At 45.3% G+C, this 24,312-nt stretch overlaps 1 protein-coding gene across 1 annotated transcript; it reads right to left on the bottom strand.

The window, feature by feature from the left end:
• Nucleotides 1–9,730: 9,730 nt before the first annotated feature.
• On the bottom strand, nucleotides 9,731–24,180 carry mbo (Nuclear pore complex protein Nup88). The gene is made up of 12 exons (XM_089573996.1): nucleotides 23,960–24,180; nucleotides 23,731–23,882; nucleotides 23,486–23,611; nucleotides 22,767–22,982; nucleotides 21,797–21,965; nucleotides 20,857–21,001; nucleotides 19,512–19,610; nucleotides 18,484–18,670; nucleotides 17,356–17,622; nucleotides 14,007–14,153; nucleotides 11,671–11,934; nucleotides 9,731–9,841 (listed from the first exon to the last, which is right to left on the bottom strand). The coding sequence occupies exons 1-12, from the start codon at nucleotides 24,167–24,169 to the stop codon at nucleotides 9,790–9,792; spliced, it is 2,034 nt and encodes a 677-aa protein (XP_089430122.1). The 5' UTR covers nucleotides 24,170–24,180; the 3' UTR covers nucleotides 9,731–9,789.
• Nucleotides 24,181–24,312: the final 132 nt, after the last annotated feature.

Genomic DNA, 24,312 nt, shown 5'->3' with positions numbered 1-24,312 from the left:
TTTACAAGCGCTAACAAACGAGATGGACGTGTGAGAACATGTCAGCCATGTTGTACATATGAATTCTTCTCTCCCCCCCCTGTGCTCCATCTCCCATCAGCTCAGCTGTGTATTATTACTGTGTATGTGTAAACTATTTAAAGATGAAAAGGGGACAGGATGTCGGTGGTCTTTTTTGTTGTGCCTTTATTTTTTTTTTCTGCAAATCTATTTATTGTGCCTGTAAATAATGCAGCCATTTCGGTGAAGAGTGATTTTTTTTTTCCTCCCCTTTTTTGTATCTAAATGGTTCAAAGAGCAATGTGTCTACTTAGCCTTGTTACATATTATACATATTATAAATATATAAATATATATATGTATACATATATAAATACATACAAAATACGAGGTATACATGACGACCTGTATGGGCGATAGGAGACATCTATGTAAAAAGAAAACAAAAAAAAAACAAGGGGCTTCATGCACACCAAGTCAGCCGCAGTGGACGCTATGCTGCTCTTGCGGAACATTGTAAATAGAAAGCACTACGGCAGGTGTGTGTGTGTGTGTGTGGGCCAGCAGTGTTGTGTATAAAACAAGTGTACAGCCTTAGCTCATTTTAGATCCTTTTTACATGGCCCAACTGTGCAGTGCAGCGTCTTGAATTGTACACTTTTATGAAGAATGTTGATTAAAACCTTGTAACGAAGAGAACTACCCGTTTCTGCCATTGTTTGTTCCTACATTCTCTGTCAACATCTCTTTGTCACCAACATTAGTTTCGCAGTTACACCGTGTGGATTACATATACGGAAAAGGCAGTAATCTGGCAAGCGGTGCATTAACCTGCTTTTCTTCGAAAGCATTCCCACAAGCTTCAAAGACAGGGACTTCCCGTTTTGCAGTGGTTGCCCGCGATTAAACAGTGTATCATACTTTACAGCTGTTCCGCTTCAGTACATACCTCACCTTTTGAGTGCCGCCGCGGTGGCTCAGTGGCTATGGTGCTCGGCTGCTGGCCCGAAAGACGCGGGTTCGATCCCGGCCGCGGCGGCTGAATTTCTTTGGAGGAGAAATTCGAGGCCCGTGTACTGTGCGATGTCAGTGCACGTTAAAGAACCCCAGGTGGTCGAAATTTCCGGAGCCCTCCACTACGGCGTCTCTCATAGCCTTAGTCGCTTTGGGACGTTAAACCCCATAAACCAAACCAAACCTTTTGAGTAAATTGCATTGCTCACGCCTCACTTCACATTGTGAGCTAACTTTTCTAAATATAGGCATACTGAGTAAGATAGTGTCTGCAGAACTTACCGTATAAACGCGTGTAAGCACTGCACCCATGTATGGGCCGCATCCCGTTTTCCCGAAGGAAATGTTTAAGAAAAAAAAAAAAATCTATGTAAGGGCCGCACCCGAACTTTCCATGACCTAGGCGGGAATAGCCTTCTAAATTCATGCGCCATGGCCTCCGCAGTCAGCTCTGTCTGCGAGCAACGGTGGTCTTGATCGTGGAGGGCACGCACGCGCACAGGAGCTTCCAAGTGCCGTTCATGGATGGCGCCCATGGCCACTGTCATCATCATCATCGTCTACTTTTTTTCTCCGCCGCTACGTCCTGCTATCCACATCGTCATCAGTATTGCCAGCTACAGCCTTTTGTGTCTTGTTAGCGCGTTCACCGTAGTAGTTGTGGTGGTTGTGGCTTTCACATGCTGCTGCCGAGCATTGCAGTTTTAGCGCGATGGGCAGTCACCTTAATAGCTACACGGCTGGGAGTGGCTGGGAGTTAGCTCTCGAACACGGCAAGCATGCGGCTGGCAGGAAATTTGACGTGGCCGAGAAGTGTGTCAGATGTTGGTGCAACCAAAAGGATGCACTTAGAAACACAAACTGCAAAACGCGCGCTTTCCGAGGCAAGCCATGCGAGTTTCCCGAACTGGAAGAAGAGCTGCTCTGCTATGTGATGGAAGTGCGGAACAACGGCTACTTCTTGACAGCGGACATGCTGCACAGCTTCTTTTGGGATGAGCATGCGCCAGAGCGCAGCACCAGCTCAGAGTCTAAATACTCCGTGAGTGACGATTAAACGTAGAATAAATGGTGCTCATTCCCTGATTTGTGTGTTTCTACTTAAAAAAGAAATTTTTTTTTTTCGCAGATTGCGTGTATGGTCTGCACCCCGAAAATCGGCCCTCGAATCGGGAAAAAAAAAAGTGCGGCCCTTACATGCGTTTATACAGTAGTATGGTTGCAGATTCAAAAGGTACATTAAGAAAGCAGTATAGTCAGTTTTGTTTTCACAGCCAACGTTCCTGAGGTAAGTCAACTGGTGCACAACTTGCAGGAAGGTGAATGGGATAGTGAGGCAGACAGAAATAGTGTTCATGAGTGATGGCATAATATAAAAGACAGTGGAGAGGAAAAGCCAGTGTTATACTCCGCAAAAACTTTTTTGGCAATGGTGCAGAAGCCACGGTGCTGTACAGGCCTTCTCTTTCTACGCGGGGGAATGAAGGCAAGCTGGGGAGCAGTAAAATGCTCTCTCACCCCATGCATTGCGCGCCTACAGCCATTTCCGTTTCCGGCGGTCCACTGTTGCCAGTCTTGAGTGGGCTGTGCAAGCGCGTGCTTTATTAGAGGAGACTTTTTCTAGTCTTTTGCAGTTTAAAACATTTGTATCCCTTTATCAATGCCGTTCTCGGTGGCAAGATTGTAGGGACAGCACCTCTTGGTCGTGGACTGCACAAAAAAATCGGAAGCATATCGATGAGAGCGCATGCAGGAAGCATGCAAGGACAGTTCTAATGTGCTTGCGACGTGTTTCTGCTGCACGGCTTTCCCACTATCTGGAATTAAACTGCCAATATATGTCTTGCGTAAATGGGAAAGTCTTTGTACTAATTACAAGCTCTCTGATATGTTCAACTCATTTCGTGGATGACAAACGCACAGAAGAAAATTCGGTGCTCGTGTTGAACCTTGACTGCAAGCGCAGGGCAATTGCTTTTCTACTTTTATCGTGTCACGTACTGCTTAACAAGTTGTTTCCATCACTGTGAAATTACTGAGGCCATATCATAACAGCGATGGTAAATTTACCTTTGTTTTGTGTTAAATTTGACCTGGTTATCGGTGGTATGATTGTGGTGCAGCACCGAAACTAATGCATTGTGGACAGGCGTCCGCAAACGTGAACTCGGTTTGTGTGTTGCAATAGCAATATGGGCACTGCAAATTTCTGGCCAATTTTCGCGGTTATCCATCAATTCGACGAATTTCAGTGGATGTGTGTACAATGAGCCTACTGGGAAAAAAAAGGAAAATCAATAAAGAGGATCATGCAGTGAATGCATGAATAACTTCCGAGACAAATCAACACACGCAGCATCTCTGCATTAGTGATGTTCCCACAGTGCACTCAAATGTTGTAACCCGATTTCTGTATCAATCTCAATGCTCGTTTCTCACCAACGTTTGCTAAATGGGAGGCTTTCAGCGGCTGCTGCTTGGCGCGACCACAGACTTCGATCAGGACAAGATATATAAATGCTCATCAAAGCACATTCAGTACCCTGAGATGGATGAGGCAAATAAGCAGCCTAATTCTACGGCATAACCCAAGAGGTAAAAGGCACTGCCATTTACCATTGGAAGACATATACATGAAATGGTGCACTGTGCAATGAGCACACGATGGAGATGTACTGCGCAAGCCGTAGTACACTGCATCACACAGTCGACAAATGCGAGTGTGATTCCTTCGCTGCACGCTTGTTTACTGTTGCAATTACAGCTACAGTTCATTACTGGAATAGAGTGCTCCACATAAAATAAAACATGGACGTCTCCGTAGTAAGCAAAGCACGGCCGCTAATGCTGCTTGCAACCGCTTCTGCCATTCAGCTCTAAAGACGAACTCGGATGGTGTGGTTTGTTGACTGACACAAAAATGGCTGTATTCTGTGCTCAGGAATACCATGCTGCTGGGCAACAAACTGCTTGTAGCCACAGAACAGTGCTGCCAGCAAGAAGGACTGAAAGAGATCGAGATTAGGCCTCTAGTGGAAAGAAAAGGGCATTTGGCTGAGACATGTTAACTCTTTCCTCCTTTCACTTCTCACTTCCTGTCTGCATGCAGGAGTATAGACCTCCTTCACCCCGCGACGTCACAGAGATGCAGTGGCGCTGATGTCAGTAGCGACTTTCGCGTGGTAGGCAAAACAGGTTCCGCCTGCCCGTGCCTACCGCAGGTGCCGCAGCTACCGGCGGCTGCATCGTGGCTACGCACTGCAGAAGTAGCATAAAACGGAAAATTAGATTAGCCTTAATAGGTTTCTCGCATATAAATACCGCATTAGGAAAGGGGCCGCGGTAGTAAAAGCGCGAAGTCTGGGTGTCGACAGGCGCTGCCAGTCAATGTACTTCATAGCAGGGAAATTTTTGCGCTCATTCAAATGAACAACAGCATGGTACGTTTAAAACTGCGCAAGGAAAAAAAAAGCATGTAGCTGCGCACGTACAGCCTTTGTCAAAAGTTTGGAGCCCAGGGGGTTTGCTTCTGAAGCATACTGTCTGGTTCGTAATGCATCACCAGCGCTCCAAATTTGCTGAAGGTAAGAAGATTTCTGGTCCTGCCTCCTCCAATGGGTAGGACTACCACGAATGTTACAGGAGTCCCACTGCGAGGCTTAGAAGCAAACACCCTGGGCTCTAAACTTTTGACAAAGACTGTACTTACCACCCAGCGCTGGTGTGCATGGGCGCCGGCAAGGTCATTCACCATCAACGAGTGCGTTATTTTGTTGATAGCACATCATGTTTTAACGTGTGTAGAAGTTATACGAAAATATAATGGCGTGTTTTAGGGCATTTAATATATTCTTGAAACTGTTTCTTAACATGACCGACATGATCATTTGATTCTAGTAGAAAGCAGTCTGGTAACTTGTGACAATCTTGCGCGGTCACGCTGGCATGCTTCGAACCGCGTACTTTAAGTGTGCTAAAAACCACATCCTTTTCATTGCATCATGCATGTATCATAAGTTGCTTCATGAAGTAGTACATGATCGCGAAGCCTGTTTGGAAAGAAGCAACCGCAGGCGGGCTACCAAGAGGCACGTAAGGAGATTGACAGGGGATGAGGCAATGAAAAGTTTTTTCTTTATTGATGCATGATATATGTAACCAAATTTGGTGCAAATATGAAATTGCTCTGGTAATTTTAGTAATGCGTTTTATTTTCAGCTATACCTAAAACAGTTCTTCGGCAGTTACAATTAACACCCTCGTCAAGTCACCCCGGGTCTTGAATAATTAAGTATAAAGTGCGGAAAGTTTTTATGCCGGCATGTCCCCAAAGCCCTGCTCTCTATGATGGCGGTATTACTTCTTTTTTTATTAGATTATCAGTACTTATGCTTGCATAGTCACATGAAAACTTTTGTTATAAAAATAACTAACATACTACTGCTCCTGTAGGAAAAAAATCGGGACATTTATTGCACTTCTCTACGTATCCGGAACCGTTCGCGACAAATAGAATCATTCTATTTCCATTATTTACAAATTTACGAAGGGGGGAGGGATGCCAATCACTGAAAATGTGGTAGATCAAAAAACAAAAAGTTCACTCCCTTGTTATGGCCTCTACGCTTTCGCTTTGGTCAAAGAAATGCGGCACTGAAATCAACGAAATCAACGAAACCTCTGATCCCTCTTCGTAGTGATGCTATCATTGTGGTACTCCGTCGTCGGAAACCCGCAGAATTCGCGACGTGCAAGGACCATCAGAAACCCCCTTACCTCACAATTTTTTACGACCACAGATCAAAAAACCGTAATTTTATGAATTTCTAGTGAATATTTTGCTATATTTTTCCGTCACAAAACCAAAGACTCAGGGCTAGGAAAAAATGTAATTTCAGGAATTCAAACTTTTCACTAAATCGACCAGTTTAAGAAGGGGAGAAGTCGGCCTGGCTGCTGCCTAATCTGACGGCTAAAAACAGCGGTTACGCGAGACATATGATCGGGACACGATCGACGCTGTCCCCACTTTTCGCACTGCGCTAAACGTGTGTCAACAGATGGTGAGCGCACGTCGGCTCTGCCGAAAAAACGCCAGTGCTTACCTCACTACTGTCCTGAGGTAAAATCATTCTGGCTGGTGCAAAAGTGTCAAAAACTTATCATTTTATTCAATGCCTAGGTACAATACACTGTGGCGAAATACGCCGTACATGGCCAATGCGAGTCTGTGTACTTCGAGGAATACTAAGTTGAAAGCATCAACCATTGCTATGATTCTCAGAAACTCAAAACGCGCCTACAAGCCTTGAAAACCGGCGCTGCGCGCCACCTCAACTCGACGCCACTCCCTGGCCTCTTGCCTACCGCGAGCCTGCAGCGACTGCAGTGCCACCTCGCTTGTTTGCAAACATGGAGGAGGTCTATACCGACTGTTGCGTAAATCAGAGAAAATCGAAAAAAAATTCTCTCGGCCTAACCGCACGTTTGTTCGGGCTCAAATTTCGCACAGAGGTTGCATTTGGCGGTCAGTTTTGTTTTATACCACATTTAGGTGGGGTACTTGCCTGATTCGGTCAGAATTATTTGGAAATCCTCATTGTCTGCGGCGACGGAAAACCAGAACAGAAAGGCTTCGCAGCGCTGGTACCCGTGGCGCCATCTCGCAGTCACCGGAGAAACGAGCCCTCTACTGGGGAGGGCGGCGTCATGGCCATGGCCTTCTCTTGATCACTGTACGACCGCATTTTTGGTGATGTCTCGCGCTGCTTCGCAGCAGACAGCACTAAGCAAAAATGATTTGCTCACCAATTTAGCACAGCTGGGTTTCTCCGGTTGGTACGAGATGGCACTACAGGTACCACTGCTGAGAAGCCTTTCGGTTTTGGTTCCCGTCGCCGCAGACGATGGGGATTTCCAAATAAATCTGACCGAATCAGGCAAGTACCCCACCTAAATGTGTTATAAAACAAAAATGACCGCCAAATGCAACCTCTGTGCGAAATTTGAGCCCAAAAAAACATGCGGTTAGGCCGAGATAATTTTTTTTCCGATTTTCTCTGATTTACGCAACACGCAATATGGTGGAGTCCATCTTGATGCCAGTCAACAGGCCTGTGCTGGTGCTACTACTATGGTGGAGGCCAAGTGCAAAGCAATAGTGCAATAGAACTAGCGGAGCTATCGAAGTTAATAAATTAGTGCAAGGCAGCTGACATCAGGAAGTTTAACATGGAGAAAAGCGAGCATGCTCTAAAGAACAGAGGTAGCTTAAAAGCAGTGAAGAGAAAACTAGGCATATGTAAAAACCAGATGTATGCACTAAGAGACAAAGGGGGCAATGTCAGGCAATGTCATTAGCAATGTGGATAAAATAGTTAAAGTAGCCGAAGAGTTTCACACAAATCTATACAGTAGCGATTGTAATCAGAATGTTACTGAGAGAGGCAGTAGAGCACAGCAATGGGACATCCCGCCAGTAATGAAGGAAGAAGTAAAGAAAGCCTTAGGAGCAATGCAAGAGGAAAAGCAGCTGGTGAGGATCAGCTAACCGCAGATTTGTTGAAGGACAGAGGCGAGAGTGTGCTAGAAAAACTGGCCACCTTGTATACGCAATGCCTTGTGACCACGAGCTCACCAGAAGCTTAGAAGAACGCTGACATTATCTTAACCCATAAGAAATGAGATGTCAAGGACTTGAAGATTTAGAGACCGATCAACTTGCTGTCCGTTGCCTACAAGGTATTTACTGAGGTAATCGCTAATACAGTCAGGATAACCTCAGACTTCAATCAACCAAATGATCAGGCAGGCTTCCATAAAGGATACTCGACAATAGACCATATTCACGCTGTCTCTCAGGTGATCTAGAAATGCGCAGAATACGATCCACCCCTATATATAGCCTTCCCTGATTACGAGAAAGCATTTGACTCTGTGGAAACCTCAGCTGTCAGGCATTGCAGAATCAGGGTGTAGAAGAGTATTATGTGAAAATATTGGAAGATATTTATAACGGTTGCACAGCTACCATAGTCCTCCGTAAAGTCGGCAATAAAATTCCAATAAGGAAAGGTGTCGGGAGGGAGACAGGATCTCACCAATGCTATTCACTGCCTGTTTACAGGAGGTATTCCGGGGATTGAAATGGGAACAGTTGGGGATAAGAGTTATGGAGAATACCTAAGTAATCTGCGATTCGCTGATGACATTGCCTTGCTAAGTCACTCAGGACATGAACTGCAAAACATGATCAATGAATTACACAGGCAGAGCAGAACGGTGGGGGCTAAAAATTAACATGCAGAAAAAGTAATGTTAAACAGGCTAGCAAGGGAACAGCAGTTCGCAACTGGTAGCGTAGTAAGAGAATATGTCTGCTTAGGGCAGGTAGTGACCACTGATCCGGATCATGAGAGGGAAATAACAAGAAGAATAGGAATGGGGTGGAGCGTATATGGCAGGTTCTCTCGGTCATTTGCTAGCAATCTAAACATTTTTTGTACATGATCACAAATTGCATTGTCTTGTACCTTTTCTGCTCATCCCACCCCTTATGTAATACCCCGCGAGGGGTCTTTAAGGTAATAAACTGAAATGAAATGAAATCATGAATGGCAGTATGCCAATCATCACGTGGTATTCGCCTACGACCACTAAATAATTTATAATTTAACTTCTTCTCTCATGCTGTTTCGGTTTCATGAACTGAACGATGGCTGTGACGTGCATTTGAACTTTAGGTCACGCGAGGCACGGAAAAACTGCAGTATGAACGCTGATACGTAGTTTTAACTACTGCATTACTTAAACCGGCCTGCTTCAGGAGCTAGAACACAACAAATGACGTATCAGCAGTTATAGGGAGACTCCCAGGGATCTGTGAAAGGAGAGGATGACCAATTCCGCATTTATGGACATTAACCCATCATCGCTATCCAAACAACTGCTATCCGTGAACACTGGAACACCGGAATTGAAAGGAAAACTGAACCGCTAGCACACCTGATTTTTTGTTTGGTGTAACTACACTTATCAACCATTTTTTTTTCCCTTTTTCAGTAAATGTATTCTTTCTCCTCCTTTCATTAAAATATTTATCTACAGATGACGTTACCATACTGTTGACCACCATCAAGACACCTCGCAGTTTGCTGCAGGACCGTGGATAAACCAAAGAGCTTTTGCTTCGTGAATCCCCGATTCGAGGCCACCTGAGCTCGGTTTAAAGAACTTCGGGCTGAAACCTTGTTTCCGGAATTCCCAAAGTGCACAAGTACCCATATCGGCTCCACCTGGTGGGGTGGGGGTGCATCGGGCGAGCCCAGTATGCCAAAAGCATTCTCTCTCTCTTAACCCCTTTATGTGGTGAGCTAAATGAAATGCCAGACTTCCCGAGGGAACCGTCGGTACACTTGGGCAAATGCAAATCGTAAGCTAGTTCAATACACTACCTCCCATTATCTGCCCAGGAACTTGGCACACACAAAGAGCAGCCATGCTTACTATCACCCATTGACCTCATTTATAGGGCAGCCATTTTTCTGGTCCTGCCCACGGGTGGTTCTACATGCCAGCCACATACTAAGTGAGAGAGCAGTTTCCTCTGTCGAGCAATGGGTCCTGAATTATTCCACTTAACACATGACAGGAGAATCTTCAGTCTGTGGAATGACCATGCATAAGCTTCACCAAAACCAACGAGACCACACCGACATGCAAATAAAACCGTTTTTATTCACATGCGACACCTATGTACAAATGATGGATGCTCCATTAGTCCATTAAGGCAGACACCTTCTGCACCAGCTCCGTTATCATATCGCCCCTGTGAAAAATAAATAGAAAAGAAAGTAAAGGATGTCATTCAGGATTACTGTGGGCACCAACCAGCACAAGCAGCACTATTTGGGGTAAGTGCTGTAGACCTTTCCAACCTGATTGCCACCGTAATGCTGGATGGACTGCTTTTTGTACCTGGTGCTACCAATACACTGCGCCTGCAGGGGAGGCATGCAGCAGCTTGGTGAACAATAAGGCGACACCGGGTGAGCGGTGAGCACCAGGTGAAAAAAGCATTCCAGTCACCAATATGGCGGCAATCAGGTTGAAAAGGTATATTCGGGGACAAAATTATGCAGCACTGCCGTGCAGTACGAGCTTTGAGTGCAAGACAAGAAAATTGTGAATTGTGGGGTTTAAGGGGGGACACTGGTCTTGAAAAGAAAATTTTATTAATTTAGTCATAGTTATGAAATTTTCAGTGCACATTTATTTTTGTGCGCTGATTCTAGATATGTCATTTAATTTCATGTAAACCAATTCCTTGAGCACTTATGCACTTTTTATGCAAGTATTTTGCAGAGAGTTTTGAAGAAAATTTGCTGCAGGAAACTCACTGAAATGTATGCCAATGGGTTCTCTCGACACCAAGGAATACAATAAGGGTCAAATTATCATCCTGGCTCTCATAGAATTTGAGTAACAGGGTACTGAAGCTGCCACTTCAGAAACAGGAATACACACTTTTCTTCTCATTTCTGAAGCGTCAACATCGAAACTCTATAACTTAAGTTCTATGATAGGCAGGAAGACAATTTCACCCTCATTGTATTCCTTGGTGTCAAGAGAACCCAATGGCATACATTTCAGCGTGCTTCCCACAGCAAATTTTCTTCAAAACTCTCCGCAAAATACTAACATAAAATGTGCATAAGTGCTCAAGGAATTGTTTTACATGAAATTAAATGCATATTTAAAATCAGCACACAAAAATACATATTCCCAGAAGATTTTGTAACTGTGACTTCATTAATAAAAATTTTTTTTTTCAGGACCAGTGTCCCCCCTTAACTTCCAAAGCAACACATGGGCTATGATGGACGCCTTATAGTGGAAGGCTCGGGATTAATTCACACCACCTGGGGTTCTGTAACATCTACTGGCATTGCACAGCACATGGGCACCTTTTGCACTTCCTCTCCATAGAAATGCAGTTTTCACATGCATGCTGCTGTTATGCATTCATGAGCCAACTCTACAAGTCCTGAAGTTGATGGCTCTTCACTGTTTCGACTGTAGTACAAAAAAAAAAAGGTTCTCAAGTATATGTCACAATAACCAGAAAAAGTATCACAAAGCTAAGTGGATGCAATACTTTGTGGAGCAGTAAATTATCTTACCCGGCATTAAATTTAGTTTAGTATCCAGTAAACCCCCACCCACAGAGCCAGTGCTTACAGCGGTGCCACCTCAGCACAAGTGGATGACCACCAGGATATGTAAGCTGAACGTGCCCCTTTGACCCCATGGCAACTAGACAACACTCTTTCTAGACAGCAACACGAGGTTTTTCGGTTACGACAATGACAAGGCAACACTATTTACATTGGCGAAAGTTCCTCATTAAGTTATTGCTGCTAATAACGAAAAGCAACAACTCCGTTCTTTCAGTTAGCAGTCATGTGGCTACATCCTCAGCCAAAGTGCAAAGAGCAAAGACTGGTGTCAAGAATATAGCTACGACCGATACAGCAACGAGCACAAGGTGGCCAAAAATGTGCCAAACTGTTGCAAACAACAAGAGATGACCAAAGAGGACAAAGCTACATTTGCTCTGGTTCAGGTCAGAGAACTGCGGAATGGTGTGAAACTCACTCCTCTTTGAGGGCCTTGCGAATCTGTGTCATTTGGGTGGGTGTCAGACTTGTTGAGCGGCCACGGCCAACCATTCTGTTAGGTTCCTGATCCTGGTCACCGCTGCTCTGCTGCTGGTACCGGTGCTTGGCCTGAGCTTGCTCCAGCGACTCCTTAAACCCTTTTAGCTCCTCTTCAATCGTCTTCAGCTCCTTTATCATGCCCTCCTCAGCAGCAGAGAGGACAGGCACCTGGCATTGGAGCTGGTGCAACACATCCTCTGCCCTGCATGACATGAAGGACACCCCATGTGTTCATCACATGCCATAGCTGTGCTCATTTGGAGAACGGAATCAGGAAACAAAAAGACAGCTTAAAGGTGTGGGAATTTAACCCTTCCTCAGGTGAATTTTTTGTACATGGTTTGGGGAACTACTTACATGGTTTCTACACAAGACATGGCCGCAGAAGTTCACTGCGAAGACGTCAGGTTTTTGTAACCAAAATTTCCAGAAGTAACCAGTGGGGAGTAGACTTCCCACTGCCCAAAAGACCCAAGGCAAAACTCTGCAAGTCAGCTTTCCTGCACAGTAAAAACCTCTCCTACAAGGTGGTGTGGTCAGCCCTAAGGGCAGGAGTTGGATGCAGCATTGAAGACTACTGGGCAAAGCTGAGTTTCACCATTCCTTCGCGAAAGCAACGTGGGGAGAATGTATTTCACCTGGGAAGCAATGGCTCGGGAGAGCTGCGCTTAATCCCTTTATCCACTCAGCAACACAAGGCATCAATTCTGACGACCTCCAGTGCTGCACCCAATTTCTGCCCCTCAAACAGGTTTGGCTGCCAAGGTGAACGGTTTACGCCGTATAGAGAAGCCGACTTCTGGAGTTTTGCAAAGGGTCCATAGGTGCACAAACTTTTCCAAATTATGCAATTTGTTTTTACTCAAAGACACTGCGCAGCACTTTAGAATTCCTAACGATTGCTCAGAAGGTAAAATACGCAGCCTGCACATCGTGGCAAAGCGCAGCCCTGGAAGATGATCAGTGTTCGGTTCTTAGACACCTTTATGCTATAGTGTCAGCACCTTCGGTGCATGCCTTTTTGTCTGCAGCACATTTTGGAAAAATGTACACAATCTAGCAAGTGCATTTGTATTCTTTATGAACATGCAGCGTGCAGAAGGCATATTTATAGTCGAAAAAAAACAAAAGCTCCAGCATCTAGTGCTAGCTGTAATGAACAATGCATCTCCGTGCAGGAAATGCAAGGAAAGCCACAGCAAGCACTTTAAAAATACATTTGGAGTCAAATATATTGTTTTTAGGATGCTAATGAAACTACCATAAACCCTCGTTAAAACAATCCTCATTAATTAAGAAATCTAGTAATTTGGACTGCAAGTGCAGTCGCGGCTAACACTCATGTAAATCTGCTCGTTACTTTGGACGCTCCTGGTCTCGCACAGGTTATAATTCAAATAATTCAATTCAAACGGGAGCTCAGTGCAGGCTGTGTTGAAGTGCAACCAGCATGACATGCAATCGTCAGAATTTTCATAATTAAGGCAAAATGAATATCATCAGTGTACCTCTAATGTGCGCACAACAACAGGTGTGGCAATGATCAGAGGGTCCCCGCAACTAGGACAAAAAGCAGTGCAGTGACATAGTTTCGTCTTCTGCGCTTCACCGCTGACCCACGGCGATGACTGCTATTGGCCCATGAATCAGCCAGCCAGTCAGCCGAGCCCAGCTGTATGCCATTTCGGACACTGTCTGGTGCATTGCTGGTCTTTTCTTTTTCCTTTCACTAGGCGGCTGGCTGTTCTGATGTCAGTGAGTCTCCCTCACTTCCTTCCGCACGACTCTTTCGCTCCAGAGAGCGTCGAAACTGTGCGATCGTTATGTGCTCTGGTTGCTAATTGCTCTTTGTGCAGTGAACCCTCCACACATGCAATGCTGCTACTTGTGAGTAGGCTACATTATTGGTGCGTTGCACCGTGAAGGAGGTTGCAGAGCCACTATGTGCCATTTCGGAACAGTTCTGCTTTGACACTCCGAACAGTGTGCATACGGCAAATCATTTCACGGAACTGCGAAGGTCGTCGTTGACGCACATTATTCGTCTCAAAAGCAGGCAGTCATTTCCTAGGTTTCTGCCGAATAAATTAATTTACCACGATGCGGACAGTTGTGTCTGAGAGCCCATTGCATAACTCGGCCTTTCAAATACTGATACGGACTTTTTCTCCCATTCCCTTGCAGCCTGCATTAAACAGGATTTTGCCGTACATAACTACTTTTCTCTTTCCTCAGTATAACCTTAATAAAGAAAGCACACACAAAGATGCACACCTTTTAACAAGCTTTTGCTGTGTTGAGAAAGCGGTTTCATATCTGGATCGGAGCTCCTTGTCACGCTTCTGAAGTGAAGCCAAATCTTCCAGAACTCGGCTCAGCTTTTCCAGCTGTAGGTCTCGCTGGTCCTGGGCAGCCTTGGTCCTGCAGCAAATAAAATGCTCGTTTTTTGCTGCGAGGAGGTTGCATACAAGCTTTCAACGAGCCACAAAAAGAATCAAACAAGATGAGAGCAAAGCAAAGCTAGTTGGAAAAAACCGTTGGCCGCTTTTAAGGCGAAAGCCTTTAAGCGCTCATATTCGCAGCCATGACTCTGTTCGTCCATCCGTTACAACTGAAGTGAAAGTTGTAACTAGTCATTCCTAGTCACAAGTCGTAACTAGTCATGACTAGTTAGTCATTAATGGTTAGTAATGTCTAGTTAGTCATTAAAGGTGCTCTGAAGAGGAATCTGAACTCGCCTTTTTGCCGCGGGAACTCGATCTACACGTTCCGAGCATTCTCAGAAACTTCCGACTTATTGCCCTGTGTGGCCGATTTCTCTAATTAAATCGAATTAACGTCCGGCTCCCGCCTTTATTTTTGAATTCTCCCTCGTACGGTGGGCGGAGTCGACCAACGCATGGAGTGCCTTTCAGCCAGCTCCGTGGAGGCTTTGCTTTCGCTTTATGTTGTTTTTTGGGTTTCCGTGAATAAATAATTTCATTCGCAGATAATATAGCCGCAAAATAAGCCCGCAGAAATAAAAATACGCGCGGACTATTTGCTTTTGCGGATTACTCCGTATTACTCCGCCGATGGCAGAGCGGCAAGCCGCCACGGGACTGGGTGAAAGGCACTCCGCGCGTTGGTCGACTCCGCCCATCGTACGAGAGAGAATTAAAAAAAAAAAAGGCGGGAGCCGGCCATTAATTCGATTTAATTGGGGAAATCGGCCACACAGGTCAATAAATCGATGTTTCTAAGAATGCTCAGAACGGGTAGATTGAGTTCCCGCGCCAAAAAGACGAGTTCAGATTCCTCTTCAGTGCACCTTTAACCAGTCACAAGTCATGACTGGTTAGTCATTAACCAGTCATGGCTAGTTAGTTATGAACCAATCATGACTAGTTAGTCATTAATGGTTAGTCATAGCTAGCTAGTCAATAACCAGTCATGACTATTTAGTCATGACTAGCCAATCCAAATCGGCCCATAGCCGCCTCGCGTGTGCTGACGGCTGTGCGGGCAAAGTTGTGTGGAAAGGCTTTTGCCTCACGCACTTTAAATCGTCAAAGTGCCCCCTGAATTTTTTTTTTTTTCTTCTAGAGAATGCTATCACAGTGGAGGTTTGCAATCGCACATGCTAGTGCACCAATTTTTAGCCCTCATCAATTCCCAATGTACCGCAGCAGTGGCCTAGTGGCTTGAGCATCCGCTCCGCATTCGGGAGGTGTAGGGTTTGATCCCCAGTGCTGCTGGGTGCCCGCCAGTAGTACAATGGATACAAGCTTTTCCCTGGCCTGGTGCTCAGCTTATCTGGGGTGAAATGCTCGGCAAGTGGGTCTCTGAACCCATGTTGTGTACATGAAAAACCTTGAGCCACGATGCCGTAAAACTTCATCATCATCATCAATTCCCTACGTTACTGCAAAATTTGCAGGCCACTACGGAAATACAGTGGGCCAAGCTCAGCTTCTCTGGGTCTATGCTTAGTTCTAGGCACAGAATTCAAGTGAGCCATCCATATGCGCTAGCTTGGCAAACATGCTTTGCCCAAGGGCACCACGGAAAAAAGAAATATTTCTCTAAGTACTATACTTCATCTCCCGAATGAATGTGGAAAAAAAAAAAAACGATTCTCACTCTAATGCGCCTAATCTTTAACATATATTGCGTTACATTTTGTCGTTAAAACTATCCTCCAACAGTGGGAGCTCTCCTAAGCCTAAAAAGTTCTTTGGCACTTCCGCCCTGAACAGTTCAAGCGACAAACGGAATGTGAAACATACGAAAGTGTGCTCTATTCACACTTCACAGGACAGAACATGGCTCAGCATTAAGCAGCTGCATTAGGTCCTTGACTGCCAGGCAGTACTCTCTATTCCTTACATCTTGCTGCAGTCAAGTTTGCGCTGGTTGCATGATGAACCCATGGATAACACTTTAGAGGTAAAAGTCCTTCTGTGTAAGTCACTACTTGTATACTTTATTGGTATTGTAAATTGTGGCACAAAGCCCTCAAGCTATACATGTTCAAAAGTTAAAATTTTGGCCTTTGCGGACTATCTATAGGTGCGGACTGTAGAGTATTTTCTTTTCCAATGCCACCTAATATAGCACCAAGAATGCCCAACCTGGTGCTGTGTACCGGGTGCGGGGTACACAGTCCACACTGGGTGTGGACTGTGTACCAGAAACTACAGTAGTTCACACTCACGTCACTGGCACATGCAGACCTTTTTACTAAACATATCACTTCTCAAGTCACCCCTGTTCCGTTCCCATGCTGTCACCACAGTCATGCTCCACTACCAGCAAGCACTTGCTTTTCTGCACTCAATTTGTGATACATTCTTTCTCATCACCCTTAGCCGGAGTTAGGACTACATAAGTTTCAGTTCCAGGAGCAAAACTGTGTGCCCAACTTGCCTATGGCAGGGCAGTCATCACACAGCCATTTGCTTTCTGCAAACTAAATCTGTTTCATCTCGCAGCCATGCTAAAAGAGGAAAGAATTTCATTTTCTGTTAAAACTAGCGGCATTCTCATTCGAAGTATTAAAAATTATTTCATTCATCTTGCAGCCAATTTCTGCAGTTCATAGTTATTCACGCACCTCTACTGAAGTGACACAAATTAAACAGTGAGAAGCACTTGCTTGCATACTGAACCCCACTAGCATAAAGACCCCCCCCTAACTTTTATCAATGAGAAGTTACTTTTTTTTTTTATTTCATGCAAACATCGCTCCCCTAACCATAGGGTTGGAGTTTGGCATGTTCGGTTTATCTCTCTGCGATTGGCCGCCGCTGCCAACTTATTGCAAAATCGTAGGATCGTGCTGTGGCATAGCAAACTTCTGAAGCAAATGATGCTAAACATCGGTCACATATGAATGCGAGTGACGCTAAACAGCGGCAACATTTGAATGCGAGTGACGTGGGGACGTAACTAGTCGACCGTACGCTTTTGTTAGTGATGGACGGATGGACAAGCAGGTGGGCAGGCAGACAGACAGGTGTACGATTAATGAACGCTCCCCCAAAACTGACGTCAACTTTTCCGGAAAAAAAAAAAAAAGAAGTGGGCGCATTATGTGAGTAAATAGGGTAAATGGGAATGCTCTCCAACATGACTGTCTGACCTGCGTGCAATGAGCAGTTGGCAGGCCTCCAGCTTCTGGAGCCAGTGCTCACGAATGCGTTGTGTGGCTGTGAGCAGCAGCTCAAGGCACTGCTGAGGCGTGCAGTCTTCTCCTGCCTGCGAAAGCTGTGGCAGGCTGTGGCCCCCCAGCAGCTGCTGCACATGGACCAGCAGGCTCCCTCCGCCACCTGCACCCTCTTCACTCTGCAGAGACGCGTCTAGCTGGCTCCGAGACAGCAGTGCCGGCATGTAGCTCTGATAACCCTGCCTGCAGTTTCAAAAGGCACAGAGACACGGTTCTTGTGTGTAGAGAAAATGACAGCAGAAACATACCTGGAACAGACGCATGCAAAAGACAGGACACTGATTCTGTGCACGTGCTGTAATGGTTTTTTGTTTATCCTAACAGGTCCAACTGTCCACGGGACAGCCCTGGCCAATGCTTGTGTAAGTCTATGGCATCGAACGCTGGTTAATTCAGGTGGGATCCAATGAGTAGTTGTTTCAAGTTAAGATAGCATGGCAAGTGATTGTCGAAATATCCTTCCTCAAGCTCGAATATCATGGAGCATTGCAGCCTGTGCACCTTGGACATGTGCACAACAACAGGTGTGGCGATGGTCTGAGGGCCGCTACCAGTTGACAGCAAGTTTGGCTGCATGGTTTTGGTTTTGCGACCCTGAGCTTCGCACCACCTAGCGACGACAGCGGATACTGACCGCATGTCAGCCAGCCGAGTCCAGCCACAATCCGTTTTGAACTCTGACACTCCGCTAGTCTTTTCTTTTTATTCTCAGAAGACATCTCACTGTTCCTCAACTGCCACGCGTTTTCTTCACTTCCAACTGCACAATGTTTCCGTTCTTCTGGGGGCCGGTACTTGCATGGGTGGCTTCAGTTCGCACAACTGGCCAGTAGGCCAGCCAATTGCGCAGACCAAAGTCACATGGTTGAGAAAGCCAACTACAAAAGAATCCGGACCCAGTGCACCCAAGACATGTTGGGCTCCTCAAGACCTTTGGAACCCACTAGAATTTCCTGAGGCTGAAGAGATTGAAAACAACTTCTCCACTGCAAGTTTTCCTGCAGAGCAGGCATGCCCACCGCTACTACATCGTGGCCGACTCACATAAGGGTTATGGTTATTAGCTTCCAGGCAGCCGTCAGGATGAGAAGCAGAGGCCCCGGGTGGTTGGGCACCAGGGCCACACCAACAGGAGGTGCAGGCTTGCTGCTGGCCAAGGCACGAGTGCACAGCAGGCTCTCCACTATCGAGCTTTCAGGGTACAGCTTGGACGACATCTGCAGCTCCGAGTCTGGACGAAAAGTGCACCGCACAGAGAGTTCCACTGCAGTCAGGCACTTGCACACAGCTTCAAGCTGTGCGACCACTACTGCCATGGGAAGCTTGTCTAGTTTCCACTTGGTCCAGTAAACAAAAAACTCGCGTCAAGTGCAACAGAGTAAAAACCCGGAGGGTAAACAACGAAGTTTGAGAGAGAGGCATTAAGTTATGCAACCATAAGCCTTGCCTATCATTTGCAGTAGCACCGTTTAAAACCAAGCAGCCAGTCATTGCAGAGTGTATTTTAAAACAAGCGCTTTCATTGATAGTATCATTTTAGCCTGCTCCTGCAGTATCCAGTGATGTGCTTCATGCAAGTGATGTATGACACACCAATTGGTGCAAAGGTTTCTCTAAGGTGTCAAGACCTGTCTTTTCCAGGGTATCTGGAGTAGAATAGCTTAAGGCACTGGTTTTCAATCATGACGCCCAAGTAGCAATGGGTTCAAATGCTATTACCAGACACAAGACAACCACAGATGCACGGAATGATAGAAAATTTCTGGTTCATGAGCACTCTTGGAACACACACACCCTGAAGTGCATACACTGCTATCTATTAACATATGCTTAAAGATCAACCCCTGCAGGTCTAAAATGTGAGCTAAGGAGTTATAACAAGGCTCAGACAAACCAACAGGACCGGCTTCTCACTTCCTGCTGCAAATGTTGCATTTCAATTAACTTCAAAGCATGACACATTGCACAACAGCACAAAAAATGCATTAAGTCAAGCTCTGAAGTACGACATAAAAACTAACAACAGACGGTCACCCATTCTTAGCAGAGCAATTCATCTTGGCAACACTTACTGTCTTCAGCAAATGCCTGCAGGTGGTCAATAAACGGCACGGCCACAGCATGTACACCCGAGTTGTGAACACAGATGTAGCGCTGAAGGTTGGTGGGGTCTAGGATGAAAAACAAATGAAACGCAATGTGTTACAGTTCATTTTAAGATGGCACACGATGAGTGTTAAGAGAGTAAGACAACATGCATTTCGCATTTAAAAAGCTCTGACTTGTGATGCATATTATGACCTGGAACATGAAATCACAAGTTTCTATAAAATCGGTTGTACCTCAACAAAATCATGCAAGCACTAAATGTTGCATGCAATATCGATGGCCAGGATACTAACCTTTAGCAAAATGTGCTCACTGCCACAGCCCTAGAAGTTTTTCTTTCCAGTTTTAACAGCGAGCACCCTACATGAACCACTTTCCAATACAAGTTTTTGCAATTCTATGACTTCTTTTGATTTGGTGAACATTAGTTCAGTAAAAGCCTGTTAACTAGAACTCCACACAGATGTAATGCAGTTCAAATTGACCAAAATTTGAGCTAATGAAAGTGTTCACAAAATGTGGTATGCTCTGATCGAGAGGTGGTCAAATGGTCAAGATTACCCAATTTTATTGCTCTAAAAAATTCCATGATACCTTCTCTGTTTTCGTGGCCTATGCATTCTGTTGTAAAACGAACATAGCATAGACGGCCTCCTCTTCTCCTCTTTGAAAGCTGAAGAAGGCATGGTCAGTGTTCAGCACGTCCCAATCTCCTACAAAAAGGCGGTGCATCCTCATGGGTGCGGTGCTTGATTGTGTGCCCAAGCTGCTTAGGTGCCGCAGTGCATAGTTCGAATTATCAGTAGCAGAACCGATTCACGCTCGAGCTAACCGGCTGTTCTATGCATACCCCATTAATTACTCCAACAGAGCATGGACGGATCAAATTCTACAGTTGAAACTATCCACAAATCCAAATTAATTAAGTTAAAATTCACCAGTGTTCACTGTATTTGTTTTCCAAACCTGAAAGAAGCATTCACCTGGCAGTACTTTTAAGTAACTTAACACTTATTAAGCGTACATAACTAGTCATTTATGAAAGATAATTTTATTAAACTAGTCATTGCCACATTCTCTGCCACAGAAGCCTGAAGTAGAAATGCAAAATCTTTTACAAGATTAAATATGACTCTGGTTCATTAAAACAACAGGACTGTAACCAAAATTGCTAAAACAAAAGCCCTGCTTCTTAAGACCCAAGTACAGAGAATTTCTGCCGCAGTATAAGACAAATTAATATAAGTTACCTGGTCTTTGCAAATGTTTTTATTGTACTTACGTGTGAGCATTTTCTGCTACAATTACCTTTGAATAGTCGAATGGGGCAGGAAAAGGTTTCTTCGTCAGCACTGGGCAGCGAAAAAGTCAAGTCAAGCTTGATTTTCTCAAGCACGTACAATGTTACTTCCTCATTGCTTTCGTGTTCCTCACTGGCACCAAGAGCGAAATTCTGCGACAAAAGTCAAAACATGCAAGACACCGCATTCAGGGCAGATTACTGACAATTAACATCTTTCACAGAGTTACTCAGTAGCTAAAAGTTAGCAAGCCGCAAGCTTAATTGCACTATGACTGTCACACTGGCTAGTTCGTACAATCAGTTGGCACAAAAATGATTAGTTTCATCAGTTAATACATTTTCCTGCAAATTTCATCCGACAGGGACCAAAACCAGTGGCTGAAATGCAGGATTGAAAAAGCAGAATTTTGTGGAACGTACAACAGTGCCAACATCCAACATACTCCATTACGAAGGTAAAACAATTGCCAAAGCTCTTACATTTCCCTTCTGGCCTAACTAGTTGCTTACACTACGATATGATACCGCAACCTTAGAAATTAAGGATTAACTGTTCTCGCATAACATCCATTTGGATTTCACTCCAGCATGACAGTACAAGTGCGTGCCTATTGGCTTTAATTGGCTCAGTAATGAAAAATGTAGAGATTCACATCACACACCTGGACCCTCTTGAGCCCACATGCTGCACTGTAAGGTGCAATCATGCCTTAACACAGCCTGAAAGATGGTTAACAAAAATATGGCAACATATGGTTGCAGGACAAGGGAGGTGCCCGTACGATAAAAATGGTTGAGAGGCAGCCAGGCAGGCCGTGATGGCTTCGAGCACCCCAGGAATATTCGAGCCGACTTCAAGAGTTAATCCCTGTGTGAGATCTCTGTCGCCTGCCTCCCATCTCCCTTTGCGGAGGAAGCCAATGGACAGTGTACAGCAACACTCACGTCTTGTGTGCCAATAGCGAGGCAGTGGTAGAGAGCACCGCCAGTGGTTGCAATGGCCAGTAGAGGAACAGGAGCTGGCAGACACACGAGTGAGTAGCCATCAACGCCATAGTTGTCCTCCGCTTGAGGCTGCATGCTCAGTGGACCAAGCACTGGCTGGAGGTATGATCTGATTATAGAGAATGGTAAAGACAAACCACTTTGTCAACGCGCGCAAGATAAGATGCAATTTACCGGGTTATCCACAGCTGTGTAGTACAAATGGAAAGGCAGGGCATGTAAGCCTTGGTATGTATTGCTGCAAAAAATATTCACAGACGATCGATGCGATTAATGCGGCAGAGTACATGTTATAGTATTAAAATATTTCCCCAGATGGAGCAACCGCTGCCACTGACGGATTCAGACCATGCGAGCTGGTAGTGTGATCCAGTCAATAAATCACCGTGCTACATGCCATACCTCGCTCCACTCTCCCGGTCAAATCCAGCAGTCACACTGCAACATCTTACTACCTCTCCACTCTCCCCATACCTTTACTGATCGGCGACTGTGGTGTCCCTCTCACCACCCATCACCTCTATTCTCTATTTTCCCTCTTCACTATCTCCCCTGAAAGTGGAGAGGATTTCACATGCCAACGCTGGACACTTCTTCCAATAATGGCCGTTCTAATGCTAATGCATTAAAAGCTGAGGTATAAAAAATAGACACCACACCCATCAATACTTTTCAATTAAAGGATGCTTCACGTAAGAAAATACAATAAACAAAATGAGGCACAGCAGGAGGCTTTTTCACAACAGAAGAGCTCTAAGAATGCTGGGCTTTTATAATCAACAGCTCGAAGCAAGGACACTTCAAAGATTGCACAAAGTCATCTGACTCGCAGAAAGATCAGGATTGCGACGCAAAGTGGGTTCGGCCTGGAGGCACAGAAATCAAACTGAAGCATCATTGCAGCTGTTACCTGTTGTCATCCTGTGGTGAAACGTGAGTCAAATAGATGTCTCCACTTCCCATGAGCACAAAGACCTGCCGAGACTTGCCATCAGGTGACAAGTCGCCGAAGTCAAAGCTGACTGCAGCATCCCCGACAGAGGCACTAATGGCATTGCTGAGGCTTTGGTTCCCGCTAAGTGGAAGCACCAGTTGCGCAGACTGCGGTTCTGCAATATCATACAGCCTGCACAAAAAAAAGAATAAAATAACAGCAGGGTGCCCATGGAAACTATTTTCAGCACATACCAGCTGTAATGTACGACCATTGTGCCAAGGACTGTCCATAATTTCATCACAACGATAGATAAAAGGCAATGGTCTGCAAATGTCCCAGAGTATCAAATGAAGGTGGCTAGCTCAAGTCTAATGTTAATAAATGACCCTCAACATAGCACACCTTTTCTGCAATTTTGTTTTTTGCTCGTTAAGGCGGCCGTAAGGGAAAGTCGTTAGTGACTGATGTGGAAACAACTAAGGACTTATCTTTAAACAAGGCAACCTGCAACATGGTCGCATAGCTCCAGCTCCACTGTTCCTCACTGAACAGCGCTGTATAATATGAAACTACAAATGAAATTTTTAGCGTGCATCTCCGGTGAGAAGCCTGACACTACTAAAACTCTGCTTGATTTTGTTTGTTCCCTAAAAGAGAACACAAGCCAAATGAGCTCCTCAAGCTCAACATACCTCAAATTGTTGTCGTTAGTGAGAACGAGGACGTGACAGCCCGATTCACTGTCGGGGTGCCAGGCAACATCGACGAGGGAGACGGACTTGTGACACAGGAAGAAATGTTCGCCAAGCGGCCACGACCTGCGACCACGCAAATGCGAGCTTGCTGCAGTTACATATGGCACACAGACGTCCATAGACTCCAGTACTAAGCTATTTTACTACTGTCACGTAAAAATGGAACCTGGCAGCGAGCTCACCTGCACAGTTGCTTTTCATTTAGCGAAGTGGCCGGCGTTTTTGGTAGCGCTACAACAGTTACTCCCCGTGGCCCAGTCAGCAGCAAGTGCTTGGTGCAGCCGACAAGAACGTTGTCGACTTCAAAAACAGGTGGATTGGAAAGCAGCATTTCCTGCGGAACATTGACCAGGCATCACGAAACTTGCGCACTAAATGAACTCCGAACGAAATCAACAAACAGTCGCACACCTGACATTCATCTTGTTCACCCGCGTTCGAGAACACTTTTGTGCTGACAGCAATCAGGCGCTGCTGATGCTGACTCCATGCCACGAGATAATCATTGTAAACAGCTATGAGCATCCTCGTGTGAATGGAGGAACAAAACTTGTCGCCGTGCAGCGATAACTTCTCCAAAAACGAACACTCTCCATCCCGCCACTTGCCGGACGCCGCCATTTTGCGATACGGACGCCTACTCTCAACAGCAGATGCTTTCGCTGCGCAAGAAATTCAACTCTTATATATTCTCAGCAAATTAATAATACACCAGAGCAATTACAACCAAATGTAGCGCAGGTTGTTTTATTTGTTATGTACGG

This window comes from Amblyomma mixtum, chromosome 2 (genome assembly GCF_055824585.1).
Source record: "Amblyomma mixtum isolate Tamu chromosome 2, ASM5582458v1, whole genome shotgun sequence".
Classification (NCBI taxonomy): domain Eukaryota; kingdom Metazoa; phylum Arthropoda; class Arachnida; order Ixodida; family Ixodidae; genus Amblyomma; species Amblyomma mixtum.
This window is presented reverse-complemented; position numbering and strand designations above follow the sequence as displayed.